General features: G+C 45.8%; 2 protein-coding genes across 5 annotated transcripts in view; both read right to left on the minus strand.

Annotated features, from left to right (window-relative positions):
- LOC133381405 (zinc finger protein 91-like) overlaps positions 1–4,007 on the minus strand; it is an 80,306-nt gene extending 76,299 nt beyond the window's left edge. Inside the window, exons 1-2 of the mRNA XM_061620491.1 lie at positions 3,932–4,007; positions 3,245–3,325 (exon numbers count right to left, since the gene is read on the minus strand). Of these exons, the coding sequence (XP_061476475.1) occupies positions 3,245–3,325; positions 3,932–3,964 (114 nt within the window). The 5' untranslated portion in view covers positions 3,965–4,007. The remainder of the gene's footprint in view (positions 1–3,244; positions 3,326–3,931) is intronic.
- A 4,487-nt stretch (positions 4,008–8,494) lies between these two features.
- LOC133381416 (zinc finger protein 345-like) lies at positions 8,495–19,589 on the minus strand. Of its 4 annotated transcripts, none has more exons than XM_061620514.1 (6): positions 19,477–19,589; positions 15,712–16,223; positions 15,337–15,418; positions 14,936–15,018; positions 14,559–14,685; positions 8,495–13,383 (listed from the first exon to the last, which is right to left on the minus strand). In XM_061620514.1, the coding sequence occupies exons 2-6, from the start codon at positions 16,126–16,128 to the stop codon at positions 11,693–11,695; spliced, it is 2,400 nt and encodes a 799-aa protein (XP_061476498.1). In that variant the 5' UTR covers positions 16,129–16,223; positions 19,477–19,589; the 3' UTR covers positions 8,495–11,692. The 4 variants fall into 4 exon arrangements, with proteins under 4 accessions (XP_061476498.1, XP_061476497.1, XP_061476499.1 ...); XM_061620513.1 differs by having other exon boundaries at positions 15,712–16,235; XM_061620515.1 differs by lacking the exon at positions 15,712–16,223.
- Between the last annotated feature and the right edge of the window lie 429 nt (positions 19,590–20,018).

The raw sequence follows: 20,018 nt of genomic DNA on the forward strand, positions 1-20,018 counted from the left end.
GATATCAATTCAGAAGAGCAAAATTACCACAGGCCTAACCACAAGTGCCAAAGACACTTGAAGAGAGACACTGCTTACAAGTGCCTGTACGCTAATGCTAGGAGCCTCCGAACCAAGATGGGAGAACTGGAGTGCTTGGTCTTAGAGGAGAGCATTGATATAGTTAGCATAACGGAGACCTGGTGGAATGGAGAAAACCAGTGGGATACGGTTATCCCTGGATATAAACTATATCGGAAGGACAGGGAAGGACGTATTGGTGGCGGAGTCGCTCTATACGTGAAAGAAGGCATTGAATCCAGCAAGCTGGAAACCCCAAAAGAGGCAGACTCCTCCACAGAATCGTTGTGGGTGGTGATACCATGCCCCAGGAGGGACTTAATACTGGGAACGATCTATCGTCCCCCTGATCAAAATGCTCAGGGAGACCTTGAGATGAGATATGAAATTGAGGAAGCATCCAAACTAGGAAATGTGGTAGTAATGGGTGACTTCAACTACCTGGACATAGACTGGCTGCATATGTGTTCCAGTCATGACAAAGAAGCAAAGTTTCTAGATATTCTAAATGACTATTCCCTAGACCAGTTGGTCATGGAACCGACCAGAGGGACGGCAACCCTGGACTTAATCCTCAGTGGGGACCGGGACCTGGTGCGAGATGTAAGTGTTGTTGAACCGATTGGGAGCAGTGACCACAGTGCTATTAAATTAAACATACATGTAACTGGCCAATTGCCAAGGAAATCCAACACAGTCACATTTGACTTCAAAAGAGGAAACTTCACAAAAATGAGGGGATTGGTAAAAAGAAAGCTGAAAAACAAAGTCCAGAGGGTCACATCACTCAAAAATGCTTGGAAGTTGTTTAAAAACACTATATTAGAAGCTCAACTGGAGTGCATACCGCAGATCAGAAAAGGTACCGCCAGGGCCAAGAAGATGCCAGCATGGTTAACAAGCAAAGTCAAGGAAGCTCTTAGAGGCAAAAAGTCTTCCTTCAGAAAATGGAAGTCTTGTCCGAATGAAGAAAATAAAAAAGAACACAAACTCTGGCAAAAGAAATGCAAGAAGACAATAAGGGATGCTAAAAAAGAATTTGAGGAGCACATTGCTAAGAACATAAAAACCAACAACAAAAAATTCTATAAATACATTCAAAGCAGGAGACCATCTAGGGAGACGATTGGACCCTTGGATGATAAGGGAGTCAAAGGTGTACTAAAGAACGATAAGGAGATTGCAGAGAAGCTAAATGAATTCTTTGCATCTGTCTTCACAGTGGAAGATATAGGGCAGATCCCTGAACCTGAACTAACATTTGCAGGAAGGGATTCTGAGGAACTGAGACAAATAGTGGTAACGAGAGAGGAAGTTCTAAGCTTAATGGACAATATAAAAACTGACAAATCACCGGGCCCAGATGGCATCCACCCGAGAGTTCTCAAAGAACTCAAAGGTGAAATTGCTGATCTGCTAACTAAAATATGTAACTTGTCCCTCGGGTCCTCCTCCGTGCCTGAGGACTGGAAAGTGGCAAATGTAACGCCAATCTTCAAAAAGGGATCCAGAGGGGATCCCGGAAATTACAGGCCAGTTAGCTTAACTTCTGTCCCTGGAAAACTGGTAGAAAGTATAATTAAAGCTAGATTAACTAAGCACATAGAAGAACAAGCCTTGCTGAAGCAGAGCCAGCATGGCTTCTGCAAGGGAAAGTCCTGTCTCAGTAACCTATTAGAATTCTTTGAGAGTGTCAACAAGCATATAGATAGAGGTGATCCAGTGGACATAGTGTACTTAGACTTTCAAAAAGCGTTTGACAAGGTACCTCACCAAAGGCTTCTGAGGAAGCTTAGCAGTCATGGAATAAGAGGAGAGGTCCTCTTGTGGATAAGGAATTGGTTAAGAAGCAGAAAGCAGAGAGTAGGAATAAACGGACAGTTCTCCCAATGGAGGGCTGTAGAAAGTGGAGTCCCTCAAGGATCGGTATTGGGACCTGTACTTTTCAACTTGTTCATTAATGACCTAGAATTAGGAGTGAGCAGTGAAGTGGCCAAGTTTGCTGACGACACTAAATTGTTCAGGGTTGTTAAAACAAAAAGGGATTGCGAAGAGCTCCAAAAAGACCTCTCCAAACTGAGTGAATGGGCGGAAAAATGGCAAATGCAATTCAATATAAACAAGTGTAAAATTATGCATATTGGAGCAAAAAATCTGAATTTCACATATACGCTCATGGGGTCTGAACTGGCGGTGACCGGCCAGGAGAGAAACCTCGGGGTTGTAGTGGACAGCACGATAAAAATGTCGACCCAGTGTGCGGCAGCTGTGAAAAAGGCAAATTCCATGCTAGCGATAATTAGGAAAGGTATTGAAAATAAAACAGTCGATATCATAATGCCGTTGTATAAATCTATGGTGCGGCCGCATTTGGAATACTGTGTACAGTTCTGGTCGCCTCATCTCAAAAAGGATATTATAGAGTTGGAAAAGGTTCAGAAGAGGGCAACCAGAATGATCAAGGGGATGGAGCGACTCCCTTATGAGGAAAGGTTGCAGCATTTGGGGCTTTTTAGTTTAGAGAAAAGGCGGGTCAGAGGAGACATGATAGAAGTGTATAAAATTATGCATGGCATTGAGAAAGTGGATAGAGAAAAGTTCTTCTCCCTCTCTCATAATACTAGAACTCGTGGACATTCAAAGAAGCTGAATGTTGGAAGATTCAGGACAGACAAAAGGAAGTACTTCTTTACTCAGCGCATAGTTAAACTATGGAATTTGCTCCCACAAGATGCAGTAATGGCCACCAGCTTGGATGGCTTTAAAAGAAGATTAGAGAAATTCACGGAGGACAGGGCTATCAATGGCTACTAGCCATGATGGCTGTGCTCTGCCACCCTAGTCAGAGGCAGCATGCTTCTGAAAACCAGTTGCTGGAAGCCTCAGGAGGGGAGAGTGTTCTTGCACTCGGGTCCTGCTTGCGGGCTTCCCCCAGGCACCTGGTTGGCCACTGTGAGAACAGGATGCTGGACTAGATGGGCCACTGGCCTGATCCAGCAGGCTCTTCTTATGTTCTTAATGCAAAAGTTAGTTCAGGAGAGGTGCCTGGTCATTATTCTCAGGAGAGAACAAGGTTGAAGGCAGCTTTCTGAGAAGCGAAGAGGAGAGAAATTCATTCAGACCCAGGGAAATGAAAAGGGGACGGAGACACCCAGTCTGTTCCCCTACTGCGTCTTCCGCCCACCTGATCTGGGGCGACAACAGCACCTTCTTCTCCACCACAAAGGACATGGTTTAGTAGGTCTTGCCAACATCGTTCCATCACCTATGAGTAACAAAATGGGCCCAGAAAACATTACTGTATTTCTCAGAGGTTAAGCGATTATATGTCTAACTGCACAAGGGTCTTAGCAGTTGAGTGAGTTTCAGATCTTTATTCAGAGTTTATATTGCCATTGTGTGACAAAACACCTCTCCCTATTTGGACTGTTGGCCAAAAATGAAAGTGCTGGTTCCCATGTCCAATTTTTAACACAATATAAACAGGAGCATTTCTGAGCCTTAGAAAAGGCTGGAGACAAGAGTAAAGGAGTCAAAATCGACAGGGAGAGACCAAATGCAGATGCATCCCATTCATCTTTACCCAGCGGCCTCTGTCTGGTGTCCGATGGGGTCCTCCCTGCCCCAGGGAAATCAGTCCCTATCTCTGCATACAGACCCTTTTCCTGAAACAGCATAATAAGAACTCAAGTCATATAACGGGGAGCAGGATGAGAAGAGACTAACAGAGGCAAAACCCAGAGGGGTATTGGATATTAGAGGTAGCCAAGGTGGTGCCCTGCACAGGTTGCTGGACTAAGCCCGCATCAGCGATGCTGGGAATTTTACTTCAACATCTGGAGTGCATCCTGTCTAGAAGAAACCCTCCCACCTGCGGGTCTTCCTGCTTATCCTCCTCTGCCATGCTCAGGTGGAAACCTCCGGCCAGGGCCCCTGCCTTGCAGTTCTTTCTCTGCAGGAAGTGACATCAGAGGCAGAGGTGCCACATTTCCTTTGAAGGAGAGATGCCCCTCCACCCTCTTTAGCAATCTCGATTCATTCATTTTAACCCTTATGGAGCCAGGCAGCTGGATGATCTCTCAAAGTGGGAGCCAAGAAGGAAGGAAGCCTTGCACAGAACAGAGGAAGACAAAGCCCTGTACAAAGCATAGGCGTACATCTACCTCAGTGCTGCCTACACTGGCTAGCAGCACCTCTCCAGGGTTTCCAGCAGGGAGTCTCTGCCAGCCCTCCCTGGAGATGCCCTTGGGGATTAAACAAAGGACCTTCTGCTTGCAAAGCAGCTGCTCTACCCACTGAGCCACCTGCAGCCCCTCCCTGGGGCTTTGGCCTCTCCTCAAGACTCCCCATCCCTGAAAAACATGAGGGAGCTGTAAGACAGGGCTCTAAGCTGGAGCTGTTTGCCTAAGAAGTAGGGTTGCCAGGTCGGAACCATCCAAAAACCTGAGAAAATGGGGGCGGGCCCAAGTGACACCACAGGGCGGGCCCTAGTGATGTCACAGGGTGGGCCCTAGTGATGTCATGGGGCGGGCCCTAGTGACATCATAGGGCGGGCCCTAGTGACGTCACAGGGCAGGCCCTAGTGACATTAAATATGATACATTGTATCAACCACAGTTGCTTGGAGCATACCATTCAAAAAAAAATTCTCTGGAGATTAAAATAGAAATCTTATCTAAAACAGGGTGTTCCTAGGTCCATCTGAAGTGACAAGGTCATTCTTTCTCACAAGCTTAGGGTGATGCAAAATGGAAATGGACTGCCTTCAAGTTGATCCCAGATAGGATCTTCATGGTAAGCAGTATTCAGACAGAGGTGGTTTACTATTGCCTTCCTCTGAGTCTGAGAGGCAGTGACTGGCCCAAGGTCACCCAGGGAGCTTCATGGCTGGGTGGGGATTCGAACCCTGGTCTCCCAGGTCATAGTCCTACACTTTTAGGGAACATTTAATCAAGCTTACTTGCTTCTGGCTTTACAAAGTACACAATGTCACCTACATATATTTTCAGGGGACTATTTATATACCATTTCATTGTTCTAAAATAATGCAGAGGTGTGTGTTCTCTCTCCCCCACCCCCCATTTAGGACTTGCCTCCTTAAAAGATAAAGAATATGCATATATGTGTATCACTTATGTTTCCTGCCAGTAGCATACTATCGTCATTATCTGTGGGCTCGTGCTGACTGGCCAGCAAAGAGGAGTATCCACTGTCCTCCTTTCCATTGTCCTTTTCACTAGCATTCCCAACATGCCTCCACAAAATTTGTTGTTTTTCTTTGTTATTATGTAGAGGTTTTCCTTCACTTTTGATGTCAACACTCTTGGGGCTTCCATAGTGCTGGTCACTATACAATAGCTTCTCTGATACTCTTTAGTGCAGTCTTTACAAAACTCCTTATTATAATTAGCAATACAGAGCTCTTCTGATCTTTTTTCTGTTCCAAATGGTTTTAACGGTGAAAGTCCACAGTGAACAGTGTGTCCTTCCCTGTCCACTTTGGAACCCGTTTCCTTGCTTTCATGTTATGTCTGGCCCCGAGATCTCCCTCCCCTCCCCCGTCGCTTCTCCCTTTCTCTCTCCGCCTGCCCCCTTTCCCTGGTAATAACGACATGTATGCCCTCCTGCCCACATTCTAGCAACCGGGAATGTGCCAAGCGCCGCAGCAGGCAGCTGCTGCCACCCACTCGCCTTGCCTTGCCCTGCCCCCTCACGCAATGCAACGGACCCCCACCCCGGAATCCTGCGCCCCCTCCTCTTTCCCTTGGGAAAATGGGGTGAGCCGGCGAGGAAGGGGGCTCTCTTTCAGCCTCCCCCCCTCAATTCAGGGCTCACAAAGGCTCCCGGTCTCCTCTCCCCGCCCGCCAAGACCCCAATCGGGGGGGGGCAAGGCTGGCATTGGCCGGCCTCCCTTCCCTTCCCCTCGCCTGCTGGTCCCCGGCCGGCCCGTGCGGTGCCTGGGGTGCGCGCCTCCGCCGCTGCAATGCAGCCACTTGCGGCTGTCAACCTCTCGCTCAGCCCCTCCGTCGATTGCAGCTCTCACACACTCACACGCACCCGCTCTCACACACACGGTGCCAGGAGGGAGCGCGGCGGCACAGTCAGGGCTCACAAAGGCTCCCGGTCTCCTCTCCGCGCCCGCCAAGCCCCCGATTGGGGGGGCAAGGCTGGCATCGGCCGGCCTCCCTTCCCTTCCCCTCGCCTGCTGGTCCCCGGCCGGCCCGTGCGGTGCCTGGGGTGCGCGATGCAGCCACTTGCGGCTGTCAACCTCTCGCTCAGCCCCTCCCTGCCGATTGCAGCTCTCACACACTCACACGCACCCACTCTCACACACACGGTGCTGGGAGGGAGCGCGGCGGCACAGTCAGGGCTCCCAAAGCCCCCGATCGGGGGGGGGCAAGGCTGGCATCAGCCGGCCAGCCAGCAAGCTACCCACGCCACCCTCCCAGAGCATGCTGCTCGGAGAAGCTGCAGCTGCAGCTCCCGCTCGGACTATAGCAGCGGCTCGGGCTGCCTCGCTCGGTGTGTGGGCACGCACGCATGCATGCACGGTGGCGGCTCCGGGCGTGAGTGTTCGCCCGCCAGCTTCGCCGAGTCAGGCTCCGGCTGTCTGACTGTGCCGCCGCGCTCCCTCCCGGCGCCGTGTGTGTGAGAGAGCGGGTGCATGTGAGTGTGTGAGAGCTGCAATCGGCAGGGAGGGGCTGAGCGAGAGGTTGACAGCCACAAGTGGCTGCATCGCAGCGGTGGAGGTGTGCACCCCAGGCACCGCACGGGCCGGCCGGGGACCAGCAGGCGAGGGGAAGGGAAGGGAGGCCGGCCAATGCCAGCCTTGCCCCCCCGATCGGGGGCTTGGCGGGCGGGGAGAGACCGGGAGCCTTTGTGAGCCCTGAATTGAGGGGGGGAGGCTGAGAGCCCCCTTCCTCGCTGGCTCACCCCATTTTCCCAAGGGAAAGAGGGGGCACAGGATTCCGGGGTGGGGGTCCGTTGCATTGCGTGAGGGGGCAGGGCAAGGCAAGGCGAGTGGGTGGCAGCAGCTGCCTGCTGCGGCGCTTGGCACATTCCCGGTTGCTAGAATGTGGGCAGGATAGCATACATGTCGTTATTACCAGGGAAAGGGGGCGGGCGGAGAAAGGGAGAAGCGACGGGGGAGGGGACAGGGGAGGGAGATCTCGGGGCCAGACATAACACGAAAGCAAGGAAACGGGTTCCAAAGTGGACAGGGCTACATCAAGGCAGCCTCACGTTGAACAGTTTCCTGTGCATTTGGGCTCCGCTAGCCGAAGCAACTGGGGTCTCTGAATCCAGGCGAGAGTTGCTGCCTTCTCTCCACCGGGCGAGCCAGCTCTGCGGGGCTGCTAAGCTTGAGCTGCCACCGGAAAGAGTTCTTTTCCTTTCCGGAGCAGGGGAACTGCCTAAGGAGGAGCCAGTCCAGCCTGGCCTCCACAGCCACCGCCTCTTCACGCATGCGTGGTTGAGGGGGCCGCTACAAAGCCAGAGATCCACCAGTTTGACTGACATATGGCCGGAGGCCGGAGACGGCCCCATTTTCCCTGAGACTCCGGCAGAAAACCGGAGACCAGGCAACCCTACTGAGAAGGGAAGACGGGAGGGTATCGGTGACTCTGCCTGAAAGAGGAATGGAATCTGAAGGCCAAGTCAGTTCAGCTACTTTTGTCACTTGGAGAAAATTGAGTTCAGTCAGAACAGCAAAAAAAATCCAGCCCTCCACGGAAGGCAAGAGATGCCCAGCGTATGGCTCTGCTACAAAGTCCGAAAAGTTGCTCTGAAGCCTAAAAAACCATCTGCCTTGTATTGAGGGATGACCCTGCTCTTAAATCTCCATTTCATGCAAAGGCGCTCCTGTGAACGGGAATTAATAAAAGGGAGGGAACTTAGTCCACTGAGCAATGTTGAATGCCTAGCCTTAAAATGTAAGTAATAACAAGACCCAAAGTATAAGAAAAGGTTTCCCCTAGTGATAGTTCTACTCCTGTAATTACTTCAATCAGAATGGATTACCGTACCTTTATGTTGTGTTTTGTGTAGCGTGTCATGTGGTGTGCTGTGTTGTGTGCTGTGCTATGTTTATTTATACCCCACCTTTTGGCCAAAGGCCCTCAAGGCAGCTTACAAAGAGAAATAAACACAGATACAAAATACATCAATAAAAGCAAAACAATTTACAAAAATTAATACCGTATAATACAATTTACAAAAATCAAAGTAAATAACAGATATTAAGAAAAAATGACCAGAAAAGGCATTCCGTCTTGCCTGAACTTGCAGCTATTTCAAGGGGCAGTACACCAGTCCAAACTTGGTGCTGGGCCCCGTCTGCATGCCTTGGCCCATGGAATGGAGACGGGGTGGTGGCACTGGCAGGCTGACCAGCTGGTCCAGCCCACGGGCCTCCTGATGCTGCAGCAGTAGGTCCCAGACCTCATAGTCTTGCAGCTCTTCCAGGGCGGTGGGGGCCACCGTATGTTCCTCTTGGGCTGGCCGAGCGGCTCCCCAGCAGTACCTGCAGGTGGACCGGGTAGATGTAGGCCTTGGTCAGCCAGTACAAGTGTGGCATGATGCCCAGCTTGTACTCATGTCCTGGGTGCCTGCCCCAAGGGCATGGAATTGGGCCTCCAGTTTAACAGTGGCTGCTCTGCAAAAGCCTTTAACTAGAGGATACTGACATGCAGATATATCTTTAATTAAATGTCAGTATTTAAATAGCATATATTTTGCAGCAGGAGACATGGTGCTATACTCAATAGACTCAGACATCTTATTGGTAGTCATCTTCCTTTTCTCTTCCAGATAACTATTAGCCAGTGAGTTTCATGCTAGTGACTCCCAGGTCAGAAGGCACTCACCGAGCTACTGGGGAAGAACAAAGGACAAGTATGAGTAGCTCTGTGACTAATGATGCGGCAGGGTCAAAGCTGAAAGGAACCCCAGAGTCTGATGCGCACAGATGCGAAAGGAGAGTCCGGAGTTGTACGACGCACACAATAGGAACATGGAATGTGAGAAGCATGAACCAGGGAAAGTTAGAAATTGTCAAGCAAGAAATGGAACCTATCAACATTACAATACTTGGCGCGAGTGTATTAAAATGGACGGGAATGGGACATTTTCAGTCAGGCAACTACAAAATACTTTATGCAGGAAACAAGAAATCAAGAAGAAACGGGGTTGCTTTAATAGTGAGAAGTGATGTAGCAAAAGCAATTAGGAGCTACAATGCAAGGTCTGAGCGAGTGATATCAATGAGATTAAATGGGAAACCTATTAACATAACCATCATCCAAGTCTACGCTCCAACGTCAAACGCAGAAGATGAACTGGAGATTTTACGCAGAAGTACAGGAAGAAATTGATCACACACCAAAACAAGATATGATGATAATCATGGGGGACTGGAATGCAAAAGTAGGGAACAGAGAAGAACTAGAAATTGTGGGGAAATGGGGCTTAGGAGACAGAAATGAACCAGGAGAAAGACTTATTGAATTCTGTGAAGCCAATAATTTGTTTCTTGTAAACACATTTTTAGAGCAACCGAAAAGACGACTGTACACGCGGACATCACCAGATGATCAATACAGGAATCATACTGATTATATAATTGGCAACAGAAGATGGAGAAGTTCCATACTTTCTGCAAAAACAAGACCAGGAGCAGACAGTGGTACAGATCATGAAATGATCATATTGAAAATCAGAGCAAAGCTAAAGAACAAAGCAATCATAATGCCAAAATACAATTTAAATAACATCCCAGAAGAATATAAAGATCAAATAAGGAACAGATTTGAGGCTTTAAACTTAGTTGACAGAGAACCAGAAGAACTATGGAGTGAACTCAGAGACATGATCTGGGAAGAATGCAAAAAGACCATACCTCTAGTTAAAAAGAGAGAAAGACCTCAATGGATGACTGAAGAAACTCTTAAAATGGTTAAAGAGAGAAGAAAAGCAAAAGCAAAAGGAGATAGAAACACGGTCATAACCCTAAATGCAACAATACAGCGACTAGTACCTAGGGACAAAGAGAACTATTACAATAGTTATTGTATAGAAATAGAAGAGGACAACAGAAAGGGAGGAACAAAGAGCCCTATTCCAAAAGATGAAATTTAAATTAGGGAAATTTAAACCACGAGAGGGATGTTGAATAATCAACAGGGGAACACACCGACTGACCGAGATGAAATAAAAGGAAGATGGAAGCAATACACTGAAGAACTCTATAAAAAGAGATGCCAGGATGACAGATTCATTCATGGAGGAACCATATGATGAAGAACCAGAAATTTTAGAATGTGAAGTGAAAGCTGCTCTTAAAATACTTGGAAGAAACAAATCACCAGCAACAGATGGCATACCAATAGAGTTGCTACAAGCTACTGAGACTGAATCTGTCCAAATTTTGACAAAAATCTGTCAAGAAATATGGAAAACTAAACAATGGCCCACAGACTGGAAGCGTTCAATATATATCCCAATTCCAAAGAAAGGGGATCCCAGGCGATGCAGTAATTATCAAACTATTGCCTTAACATCCCATGCAAGTAAAATAACGCTCAAGATTCTACAACAAAGGGTCTTACCATATATGGAGCGAGAAATGCCAGACGTCCAAGCTGGATTTAGAAAGGGAAGAGGCACCAGAGATCATGGCAAACATACGTTGGACAATGGAATGGTCTAAGGAATTTCAGAAAGAAATCACCCTGTGCTTTATAGATTACTGCAAAGCCTTTGACTGTATATATTATGAAAAACTATGGAATGCTTTAAAAGAAATGGGGGTGCCACAGCATCTGATTGTCCTGATGCGCAACCTATCCTCTGGATAAGAGGCTACTGTAAGGACAGAATATGGAGAAACCGATTGGTTCCCCATTGGAAAGGGTGTGAGACAGGGGTGTATTTTATCACCCTATTTGTTTAATCTGTACGCAGAACATATCACACAGAAAGAGGGATTGGACCAAGAGAACATGTCAAGGATTATCAATACCTCGGCACAGTCATTATCCATAGTGGGGACAATAGTCAAGATATAAAAAGAAGGCTAGGACTGGGGTGGGTAGCTATGAGAGAACTAGAAAAGGTCCTCAAATGCAAAGATGTATCACTGAACACTAAAGACTGGATCATTCAGACCATGGTATTCCCGAATTCTATGTATGGATGTGAAAGTTGGACCGCGAAAAAAGCAGGTAAGATAAAAATCAACTCATTTGAAATGTGGTGTTGGAGGAGAGCTTTGTGGATACCATGGACTGCGAAAAAGACTAATAATTGGGTGTTAGAACAAATTAAACCAGAACTGTCACTAGCCGCTAAGATGATGAAACTGAGGTTATCATTCTTTGGACACATAGTGAGAAGACATGATTCACTAGAAAAGACCATAATGCTGGGAAAAACAGAAGGGAGTAGAAAAAGAGGAAGGCCAAATGAGATGGATTGATTCCATAAAGCTACAGACCTGATCTTACAAGATCTGAACAGGGTGGTTCATGACAGATGCTCTTGGAGGTCACTGATTCATAGGGCCACCATAAGTCGTAATTGACTTGAAGGCACATAACAACAAACTCCTGAAGAGCTTTACACATTCCAAGCAGTTCTATGGTTTCTCCCCAGTGTGAATTCTTTGATGCAAAGTGAGAGAGTAATTTCTAGTGAAGCCCTTGCCACATTCCATGCATTTATATGGCTTCTCCCCAGTGTGAGTTGTTTGATGGGAAGTGAGTTTGTCTTGCCAGCTGAAGCTCTTTCCACAAACTAAGCACTTGTATGGTTTCTCCCCAGTGTGAATTCTTTGATGGGAAGTGAGATGGTGTTTCCTCCTAAAGCTTTTTCCACATTCTAAGCACTGATATGGTTTCACTCCAGTGTGAATTCTTTGATGAAAAGTGAGAGAGGAATTTCTACTGAAGCCCTTTCCACATTCCAAGCATTTATATGGTTTCTCCCCAGTGTGAATTCTTTCATGGGAAGTGAGATTGCTCTTGCATCTGAAGCTTTTTCCATATTCTAAGTATTGACATGGTTTCTCCCCAGTGTGAATTCTTTGATGGGAATTAAGATGTTTCTTCTGATGGAAGCCCTTTCCACATTCCAAGCATTTATATGGTTTCTCTCCGGTGTGAATTCTTTGATGGCAAGTGAGATTGCTCTTGCACCTGAAGCTTTTTCCGCATTCCAGGCATTTATATGGTTTCTCTCCGGTGTGAATTCTTTGATGGGAAGTGAGATTGCTCTTGCACCTGAAGCTTTTTCCACATTCTAAGCATTTATATGGTTTCTCCCCGGTGTGAATTCTTTCATGGGAAGTGAGTCGGTCTTTCCAACTGAAGTTCTTCCCACATTCCAGGCATTTATATGGTTTCTCCCCAGTGTGATTTCTTTGATGGTCAGTGAGTTTGTTTCTCCTTCTGAAGCTCTTTCCACATTCTAAGCACTTATATGGTTTTTCCCCGGTGTGAAGTCTTTGATGGGCAGTGAGATGGTTTTTCCAACTGAAGCTCTTTCCACATTCTAAGCACTTATATGGTTTCTCCTCAATGTGAATTCTTTGATGTGAAGTGAGTTGGGTTTTCATTCTGAAGCTCTTTCCACATTCTAAGCACTTATATGGTTTCTCCCCAGTGTGAAGTCTTTGATGGGAAGTGAGTTGGTAATTCCACCTGAAGTTCTTTCCACATTCTAAGCACTTATATAGTTTCTCCCCAGTGTGAAGTCTTTGATGGGAAGTGAGTTGGTAATTCCACCTGAAGCTCTTTCCACATTCTAAGCAATTATATTGTTTCTCCCCAGTGTGGATTCTTTGATGGGAAGTGAGTTGGGTTTTCATTCTGAAGCTCTTTCCACATTCTAAGCACTTATATGGTTTCTCTCTGGTGTGAATTCTGTGATGGTAAGTGAGTTTGTGTTTCCAACTGAAGGCCTTTCCACATTCTAAGCACTTATGTTGTTTCTCCCCGGTGTGAATACTTTGATGGACATTGAGGGAGTAATTTCTACTGAAACCCTTTCCACATTCCACATTCTGGTTTCTGTCGTGGGCTTTGCATTTTCTGTTACAATAGAGACTTTTCCAACCTCCAAAATATTTACTTCTTTTGCTTCTTTGATGTGTTTTTTCCTGGATGGCAATCTTATGATAGCTGCTGCCCTGAGAAGCGCAAGAGTTATTCCTCCTTCTCTCTTCTGCTTCAGCATTCCTTCTCTGCTCTTCCCTGTTTTCAGATCTGCCTCTTTCCCCTAACTCTTTTCCATACACTCCCTTCCTCTTGGCTTTCCACTCATCTTCTTCTGCAAGGAAGAGAGAAATTGGTAAGGGGGAAGAAATGGAACCTCAAATTGTTGAACAATCCCAATAAACTCTTGCAGTAAATGAAGAACTGAAAGGACTTAGAGGGGAGACTGAGCTTACCCCGGATTGAACAGCCTCTGTCTGGCATTCACTGACAACTGGAGCATGATAGACTTTTGGATTTGGACCATGGAGACCTGGGTTCAGCTCCCAGTCAAAGGTTAATCCCATTGAGTGGTCCTAGGCCAATCACAAAGACACACAAACGTACATAGGCAAATCGCGGGCGGGTGGCTCTGCACTGGCCAAGTCCACTTTCCTATAAGGGTTCCTCATAGCCTGCAAATCTTGTACTACTGTGGAAGAAGTGGACTTGAAGTGTTGAAATATAGGAAATGGGCAGATATAGGGAAGGCTTTTCTTACCGTCTAAGTCCCTTTCCCTATAACAATGTGGTGCTCTCCAGAACATGTTGGAATCCCATTCCCATCAGCCCCAGTTAGCGTGGACAATGGTCACGGCTTATGGGAGTGACAGTCCAGCAATTTGTGGAGCATACCATGACGGCTACTGCAGTCTTAACACGGTCCTCCTCTCCCCCACATCGTATGATGCACTGCCACCACTCTGCTCCAGGTCTAGGAAAAAGGATAAACTAAGAGGGAATCTTCGGACGTGTCTTCCCAAAGCCCAGAATGTCAGATGTTGCACCTAGTGGACTACATTAGAAACTCAGATGGAGCTCAGCTATGCTGTGTTAGCACTTAGGGAAACATTTTAGTGAAAAATTCCAGCAAATTGGACCATTCCAATACGACTGATACCATGGACCATGAAAAAGACAAATAATTGGGTGTAAGAACAACTTAAACCATAACTATCATTAGGAGCCACAGTGATGAAACTGAGGTTATCATACTTTGGACACATAATGAGAAGACATGATTCTCCAGAAAAGAGAATAATTCTGGGGGAAAAGAAGGGAATAGAAAAAGAGGAAGACCAAACAAGAGATGGATTGATGCCATAAAGGAAGCCACAGACCAGAACTTACAAGATCTGAACAGGGTGGTTCATGCCAGATGCTACTGGAGGTCATTGATTCATAGGGCCGCCAAAAGTCATGATTGACTTGAAGCCACATAACAAATTATGACCAAACAGGGGGCCTTACCAAGATAGGACAGAGTCCCAGAAATCCCCCCCATGACTTCGCTATGCAGAGCTCTCTGGTCAGGATTCAGCAAAGCCCACTCCTCTTCCGTGAAATGCACGGCCACATCCTCCAAAGACACTGGATCCTAAAAGAAAAATAATACATTTTGTCATCACAGAAAGCATAAAGATTATCTGCTACCTACATGCAAAAAGTAGCTAAGTTGAGGTGGCTGGTCATTGTTCTAAGGAGAGGAACCTTCTTAAATGGCATTCACAGATTTTGTTGAGGATGGCTTTGGGAGACGCAAAGAGAAGGGAAATTCATTCAGACTCAGGGACAGAGATGCACCCAGGCTGCCCCCAGCCTCTCCCACTTCTGAGTCTTTCCCTTACCTGATCTGGGGTGATAGCAACAGCTTCTCCTCCACCAGAGAGGGGAGATGGTTTAGTAGGTCTTGCTGACATCATTTCATTACCTGTGAGAAAGAAAATGGGGCCAAAAACCATGAGTATACAGTATGCTATTCTCAGAGGTGAAACCATTTAGGTCTAACTGCACAAGGGTCTTATCAGCTGAGTGAATTTCAGGTGTTTATTCACAGTTTATGTTTCAGTTGTGTGATAAAACACCTCTCCTCATATGAGCTCTGCGCCAGAAAGCAAAGTGATGGTTTCCATGTAAAAAATCATGATGTAAGTAGGAGCATTTCTGAGGTATGGAAAAGGCTGGAGACAAGAGTAAAGGAGTCAAAATCAACAGAGAGAGACCAGAGATATGCCTCATTCATCCTTACCCAGCAGCCTCTGCCTGGTGTCTGATGGAGTCCTTTCTGCCTCAGGGAAATCAGTTCCTATTTCTGCATAGAGACACTTTTCCTGAAACAGCGTAATAAAAACAAGTCATATAATGGGGAGCAGGATTAAAAGAAGTCTGAGGGAGGCAAAACCCAGAGGAGGATTTGATATAGAAAAGGAAAGATAAAGACAAATCCCTTAAATATACTTGCTATTAGGGGTAGCCAAAGTGGTGCCCTTCAGATGCAACTGGACTCCAATTCACATCAGCCTCAGCCAATACAATGAATGGCCGGCGATTACAGGAGTTTTATTTCAACAACATCTGGAAGGCACCAAGTTGGTTGTCCGTGGTCTAATTGAAACCTTCTCACCTGTGGCTCTGCCTGCTTCTCGTCTTCTGCCCAGCTCAGGAGGAAACCTTCTGCCAGGGCCACAGCCTGGGAACTGGTCTCGGCCCCGCATTCCCTCACCCAGCTCTCCATCTCTGGGGGCAGGACAGCCAGGAACTGCTCCAGGATCACCAGGTCCAGGATCTGGTTCTTTGAGTGTTGCTCTGGCTTCAGCCACTCACGGCAAAGAAGGTGGAGTTGGCTGCAAGCCTCTCGGGGCCCCTCAGCCTCCTGGTAGCGGAAATGCCAGAACTGCTGGCGCTGCACATCTGAGCTGAGGGGATTCTCCCCCAAGATCTTCTGCACATTTCCCCCCAGGAATTCCTCCGCATAGGTCTCAGTCTTGATGGCATCAGGGCCAAGTTCTGCTTCAGGGGTAGATGGGTCTTGCTGTTCCATATTTGTCCTTTCACAGGGTCCTCATCCCTTCTCTGCTTTCAGGAATGGTTTTCTGCCTTTTCAGGCCGTGTTTAAAAGGAGCAGGTCCACTTATTCTATGAGCAAAGCTAAATAGGGATTACTATGCCTAGGCCGAAAGCTTGCAGAGTAGGAAAGTTGCTGCCTAAGAATGGTTGAATGTGAGGATTATTTCTACCATATAACTTTTGACAAAAACCCAGTAATGGGGCGTATGTCTTCCTTTGAAGATGGGTGTCTGGATGGCTGACAGATCTCTGACAGCAGCTCCAACAGAGCCCAGAGACCAGTGTCATCCTCATTATCCCCCATTCTTAATTATAATAATAATAATAATAATAATAAATTAAAAACAAGCTAAACAAGCTTTTAGGGGACGGGCTGTAGTTCAGTGGTACAGTAGCTGCTTTGTACACAGAAGGTCCCACTTTCGGACTTCCAGGAAGGGTGACTTCGCTTGTGCCTGCTTTTGAGACGGGCTCCCGCCTCAAAAGAAGCTTATTCAGATATAAATCAGTCAGAACATTTTTTTTTTTGACTGATGAAATTTCTCCCGGGCAGGGAGAAACGTAGAGATCAACCTCAAAAGCCTGTTTTTGTTGGGAGGACTGGATTTCATTAATTTATGAGAAAAGGTCCAGCCAGCAATGCCGGACGGACTTCCGAACAAGCTCTATCTGTTTAATGCGATACGTTTATCTTTTCTTCAAAGAGAAAACAGACTAACAGGCAAGCACCCTTCTTTCTATTAAATTTTTTACTTGGTTTAAATTGTTGCAGCAAAAAGAGATTTGTCAATTTAATCAGCTTTAAAGAGCTTCTGGGTGAGCTATAACTCTTCTCTGTTATTCACGAAATTAACAGCTTATCTCTGTTTCTATTGCAAAAAGCTGTCCTGGAAGTGCATTCTAAAGATATACACAGAAGAGGGATTTCTATTCCGAGGAACATTATATTGTCTGGGACTATTCTCTTTTTGGTCTATTTTATTTTGACGAATCTGCTTCTTCACGATGACGCTAACTGTTTTGATGCTGGGAACTAAATTTGTTTTGTATTCTTGAACATAGAGAGATAAGGCAGGCTGCTCTGTTTATACTGTGATGTCATCAAGCCTGGAATATTAACCCAATTGTTGCTGAAATAAGAAGTGGTTCTTCTTTATTTTTGTTTTGCTTTGTTTTCGTGGTTTTAAAAAATGGCAATCAAGAAAGTGGCTGAGAATCTGGAAGTAATTATGTTTCAGAAAATAATGGATGAGATTGAGATAACGAAACAAACCCTGCGACAGGGCAGTAAGGAGCTGAAAATTGAACTGAGCAAAATGACGCAGGAGCTTAAAGAAATAGGGGATCCTGTGAGAGAGGAGAATGAGATCAGAGATGAGAAAAGAAAAAATAAAGGGAAGATACAAGCCCTGGAGATTGGAACAAATGTGGAATTGGAAAAAGATCTGGAGTTTATGGATATTAGAAATAAAATCTACTGTTTGGAATTTAACGTTATCTCTGCAGAAATTAATGAAGATATTAGAGATAAAGTTATCAATGGCTTGGATAATCTTCTGGACTGGAATGACGTGATGGAGCTTGATATAGAGAAAATATATGGAATTAACAGCAGCCATGTGACAATGGAAAAACTCTCAAGAGATGAGCCAGTGCATTTTGTAAAAAAGAAGAACAGAGATATGACTTTACAACAATATTTCAGCAACTTATTCAGAATTGATGGCAAGAAAATATTTGGGATAGAGGAAATTCCCATCAGACTCTTATTATATGACTATGGCTATGACAGCAAGATTATTATGGAATACTGATAATGGAAGATTGGACACTGAAATTACTGGACTTAACAGGACTATTGAAGATGGAAGATGGAATTAATAGGGATAATGGAATAATGGCTATTGAAATTATTGGACCTAACAGATTTTGATGAGATGGATTAATCGATATGTTTATTTGGACTATGGTTATGACAATAAGATTACTATTATTATTAACGAGATGGATTAATCGACATGTTTATTTGGAGAAAAATTGATAGATATATTTCTTAAAGAATTGAAACCTCTCTTTGACTTTTTGTGGAAAGAATAAAGTAATGTTTATGAGATTTGATGATTAATTAAGATAACTACTGGAGGAAAGTGATTTTATAATATAATTTAAGAGACAGGATTGTTATATATTGTAGACCTATAACTGATTTAATCTGCGACAAATGGGAAGTCAACATTTTATTTTTTTGTTTAATCATTTTTGTTTTGTTTTGTTTTTTGTCTTTGAATGTTTTATGATTTTGTTTTGTATGTTTTATGAAAATTTGAATAAAAATTATTGTAAAAAAAAAGGAAGGTCCCACTTTCAACCCCCAGTATCTCCAGGTAGGGCTGGGAAAGACTCCTTGCCTGTAACCCTGGACAGACTATGCCAGTCATTTAGGACAATACTGAGGTAGATGGAAAAATTGTCTAATTGAATATAAGATCCTATACTCCCTAAGTTATCTCTGAACTTTTCCAAGCCTCTCCTGGAATACATAATTTTGGTTTAATTGTGAATGAAATGTTTTTACTTTGATCCTTTGATAGATTTGCTTATCTTTTGAACTGTCCCATTCCAGAGTTCAACGTGAGCTCTGTAGTTTTTAAATTAAATTAGAACGCTGCAGTTCCTGGAGTTGTGATAAGGAAGTTCAAATATCTTTGGGTGTAATGTAGCAGAAAAAAGCAAAGAATCTACATTGTTGGTGTTGTCATAAATTATTGAAGGACTAACTTTATCTACACCCCTGTTGGCTGATGGGATACGCATGCCGGTGGGGACTTCCCTGCCCTGGGGGCATTTGGATTGCCGTCTTTACCTTTTTACCCTTTTAGTAAAACACGGTGTACTTTCAGTTGTGGTCTTCCCAGTTTGATTCATTCAATGAAAAGATTGCCAGTTTTCAGTAGCACTTCCTATTCACTCTTAAAAGGCCATTCCTGCATCCCAGGGGATGCCTGTCTGGATGGGCACATGTGGGTCAACCAGGGGGACTGATAACACCAGTCAGTGTGTGTGTAATGGGGGCATTCAGAGGCATACGTTCAATCGTCCCTTAATTCAAAGTGGTGTCCTAGCCTTGCAGAGAGGGGGGGGGAGGGGGAGAAGCTCTCCTCCCTGATTTGGATGGATCAGCTGAACAGGCCTCCTGCGCGCCCTCCCCTGTGGCCCTGGGAAAACCCCACCCACACTACAGGGATCTCCTAATCCCCCTCCTCGCTCCCCTCCCCAGCGGCCCTGGGACTCCCCTTCGCCCAACGGAGGACAAGCGGCTTACCAGACCACAGAAGGCGCAACTGACGCTGCAGCGGTGCTGCTTCTTCTGCTGCTGCTGTTTAACGGCGAATCAAACTGCAGCGCTTCACCAGGGAGCCCATTATTTCCAATGAAGGAACCAGGCCGGAAGTGACATCAGAGGGAGAGCAGCCGCATTTTCTTTGAAGGTTCCCGGCCCTGATTCGCCATTAAACGCTAGGCGAGGAAGAAGAAGGCCCACCTCTTCCTCTCTAGGAATCTTGAGTCGTTTATTTTAACCCTAATGAAGTCAAACAGCCGGATGGTCTCTCAAAGCGGGAGCCAAGGAGGAAAGAGGCTTTGCAGAGAACAAAGACAGGGAGCTCCTGCCCTGTACTGAGTCAGAGCACGCCTGAGGCACCATACAGTCTGCCTTGTATTGAGGGATGACCCTGCCCGTAAATCCCAATTGGATGCAATGGAGGTCCTGTGAACGGCGATTAAGAGGAGGGAGGGAACTCTAAATCCACCTGCTCACTTTGTACACTGAGCCGCGCAGTGTCAAACGCCCAGCCGTCAACACAT

The sequence above is a fragment of the Rhineura floridana genome, chromosome 3 (genome assembly GCF_030035675.1).
Source record: "Rhineura floridana isolate rRhiFlo1 chromosome 3, rRhiFlo1.hap2, whole genome shotgun sequence".
NCBI lineage: Eukaryota > Metazoa > Chordata > Lepidosauria > Squamata > Rhineuridae > Rhineura > Rhineura floridana.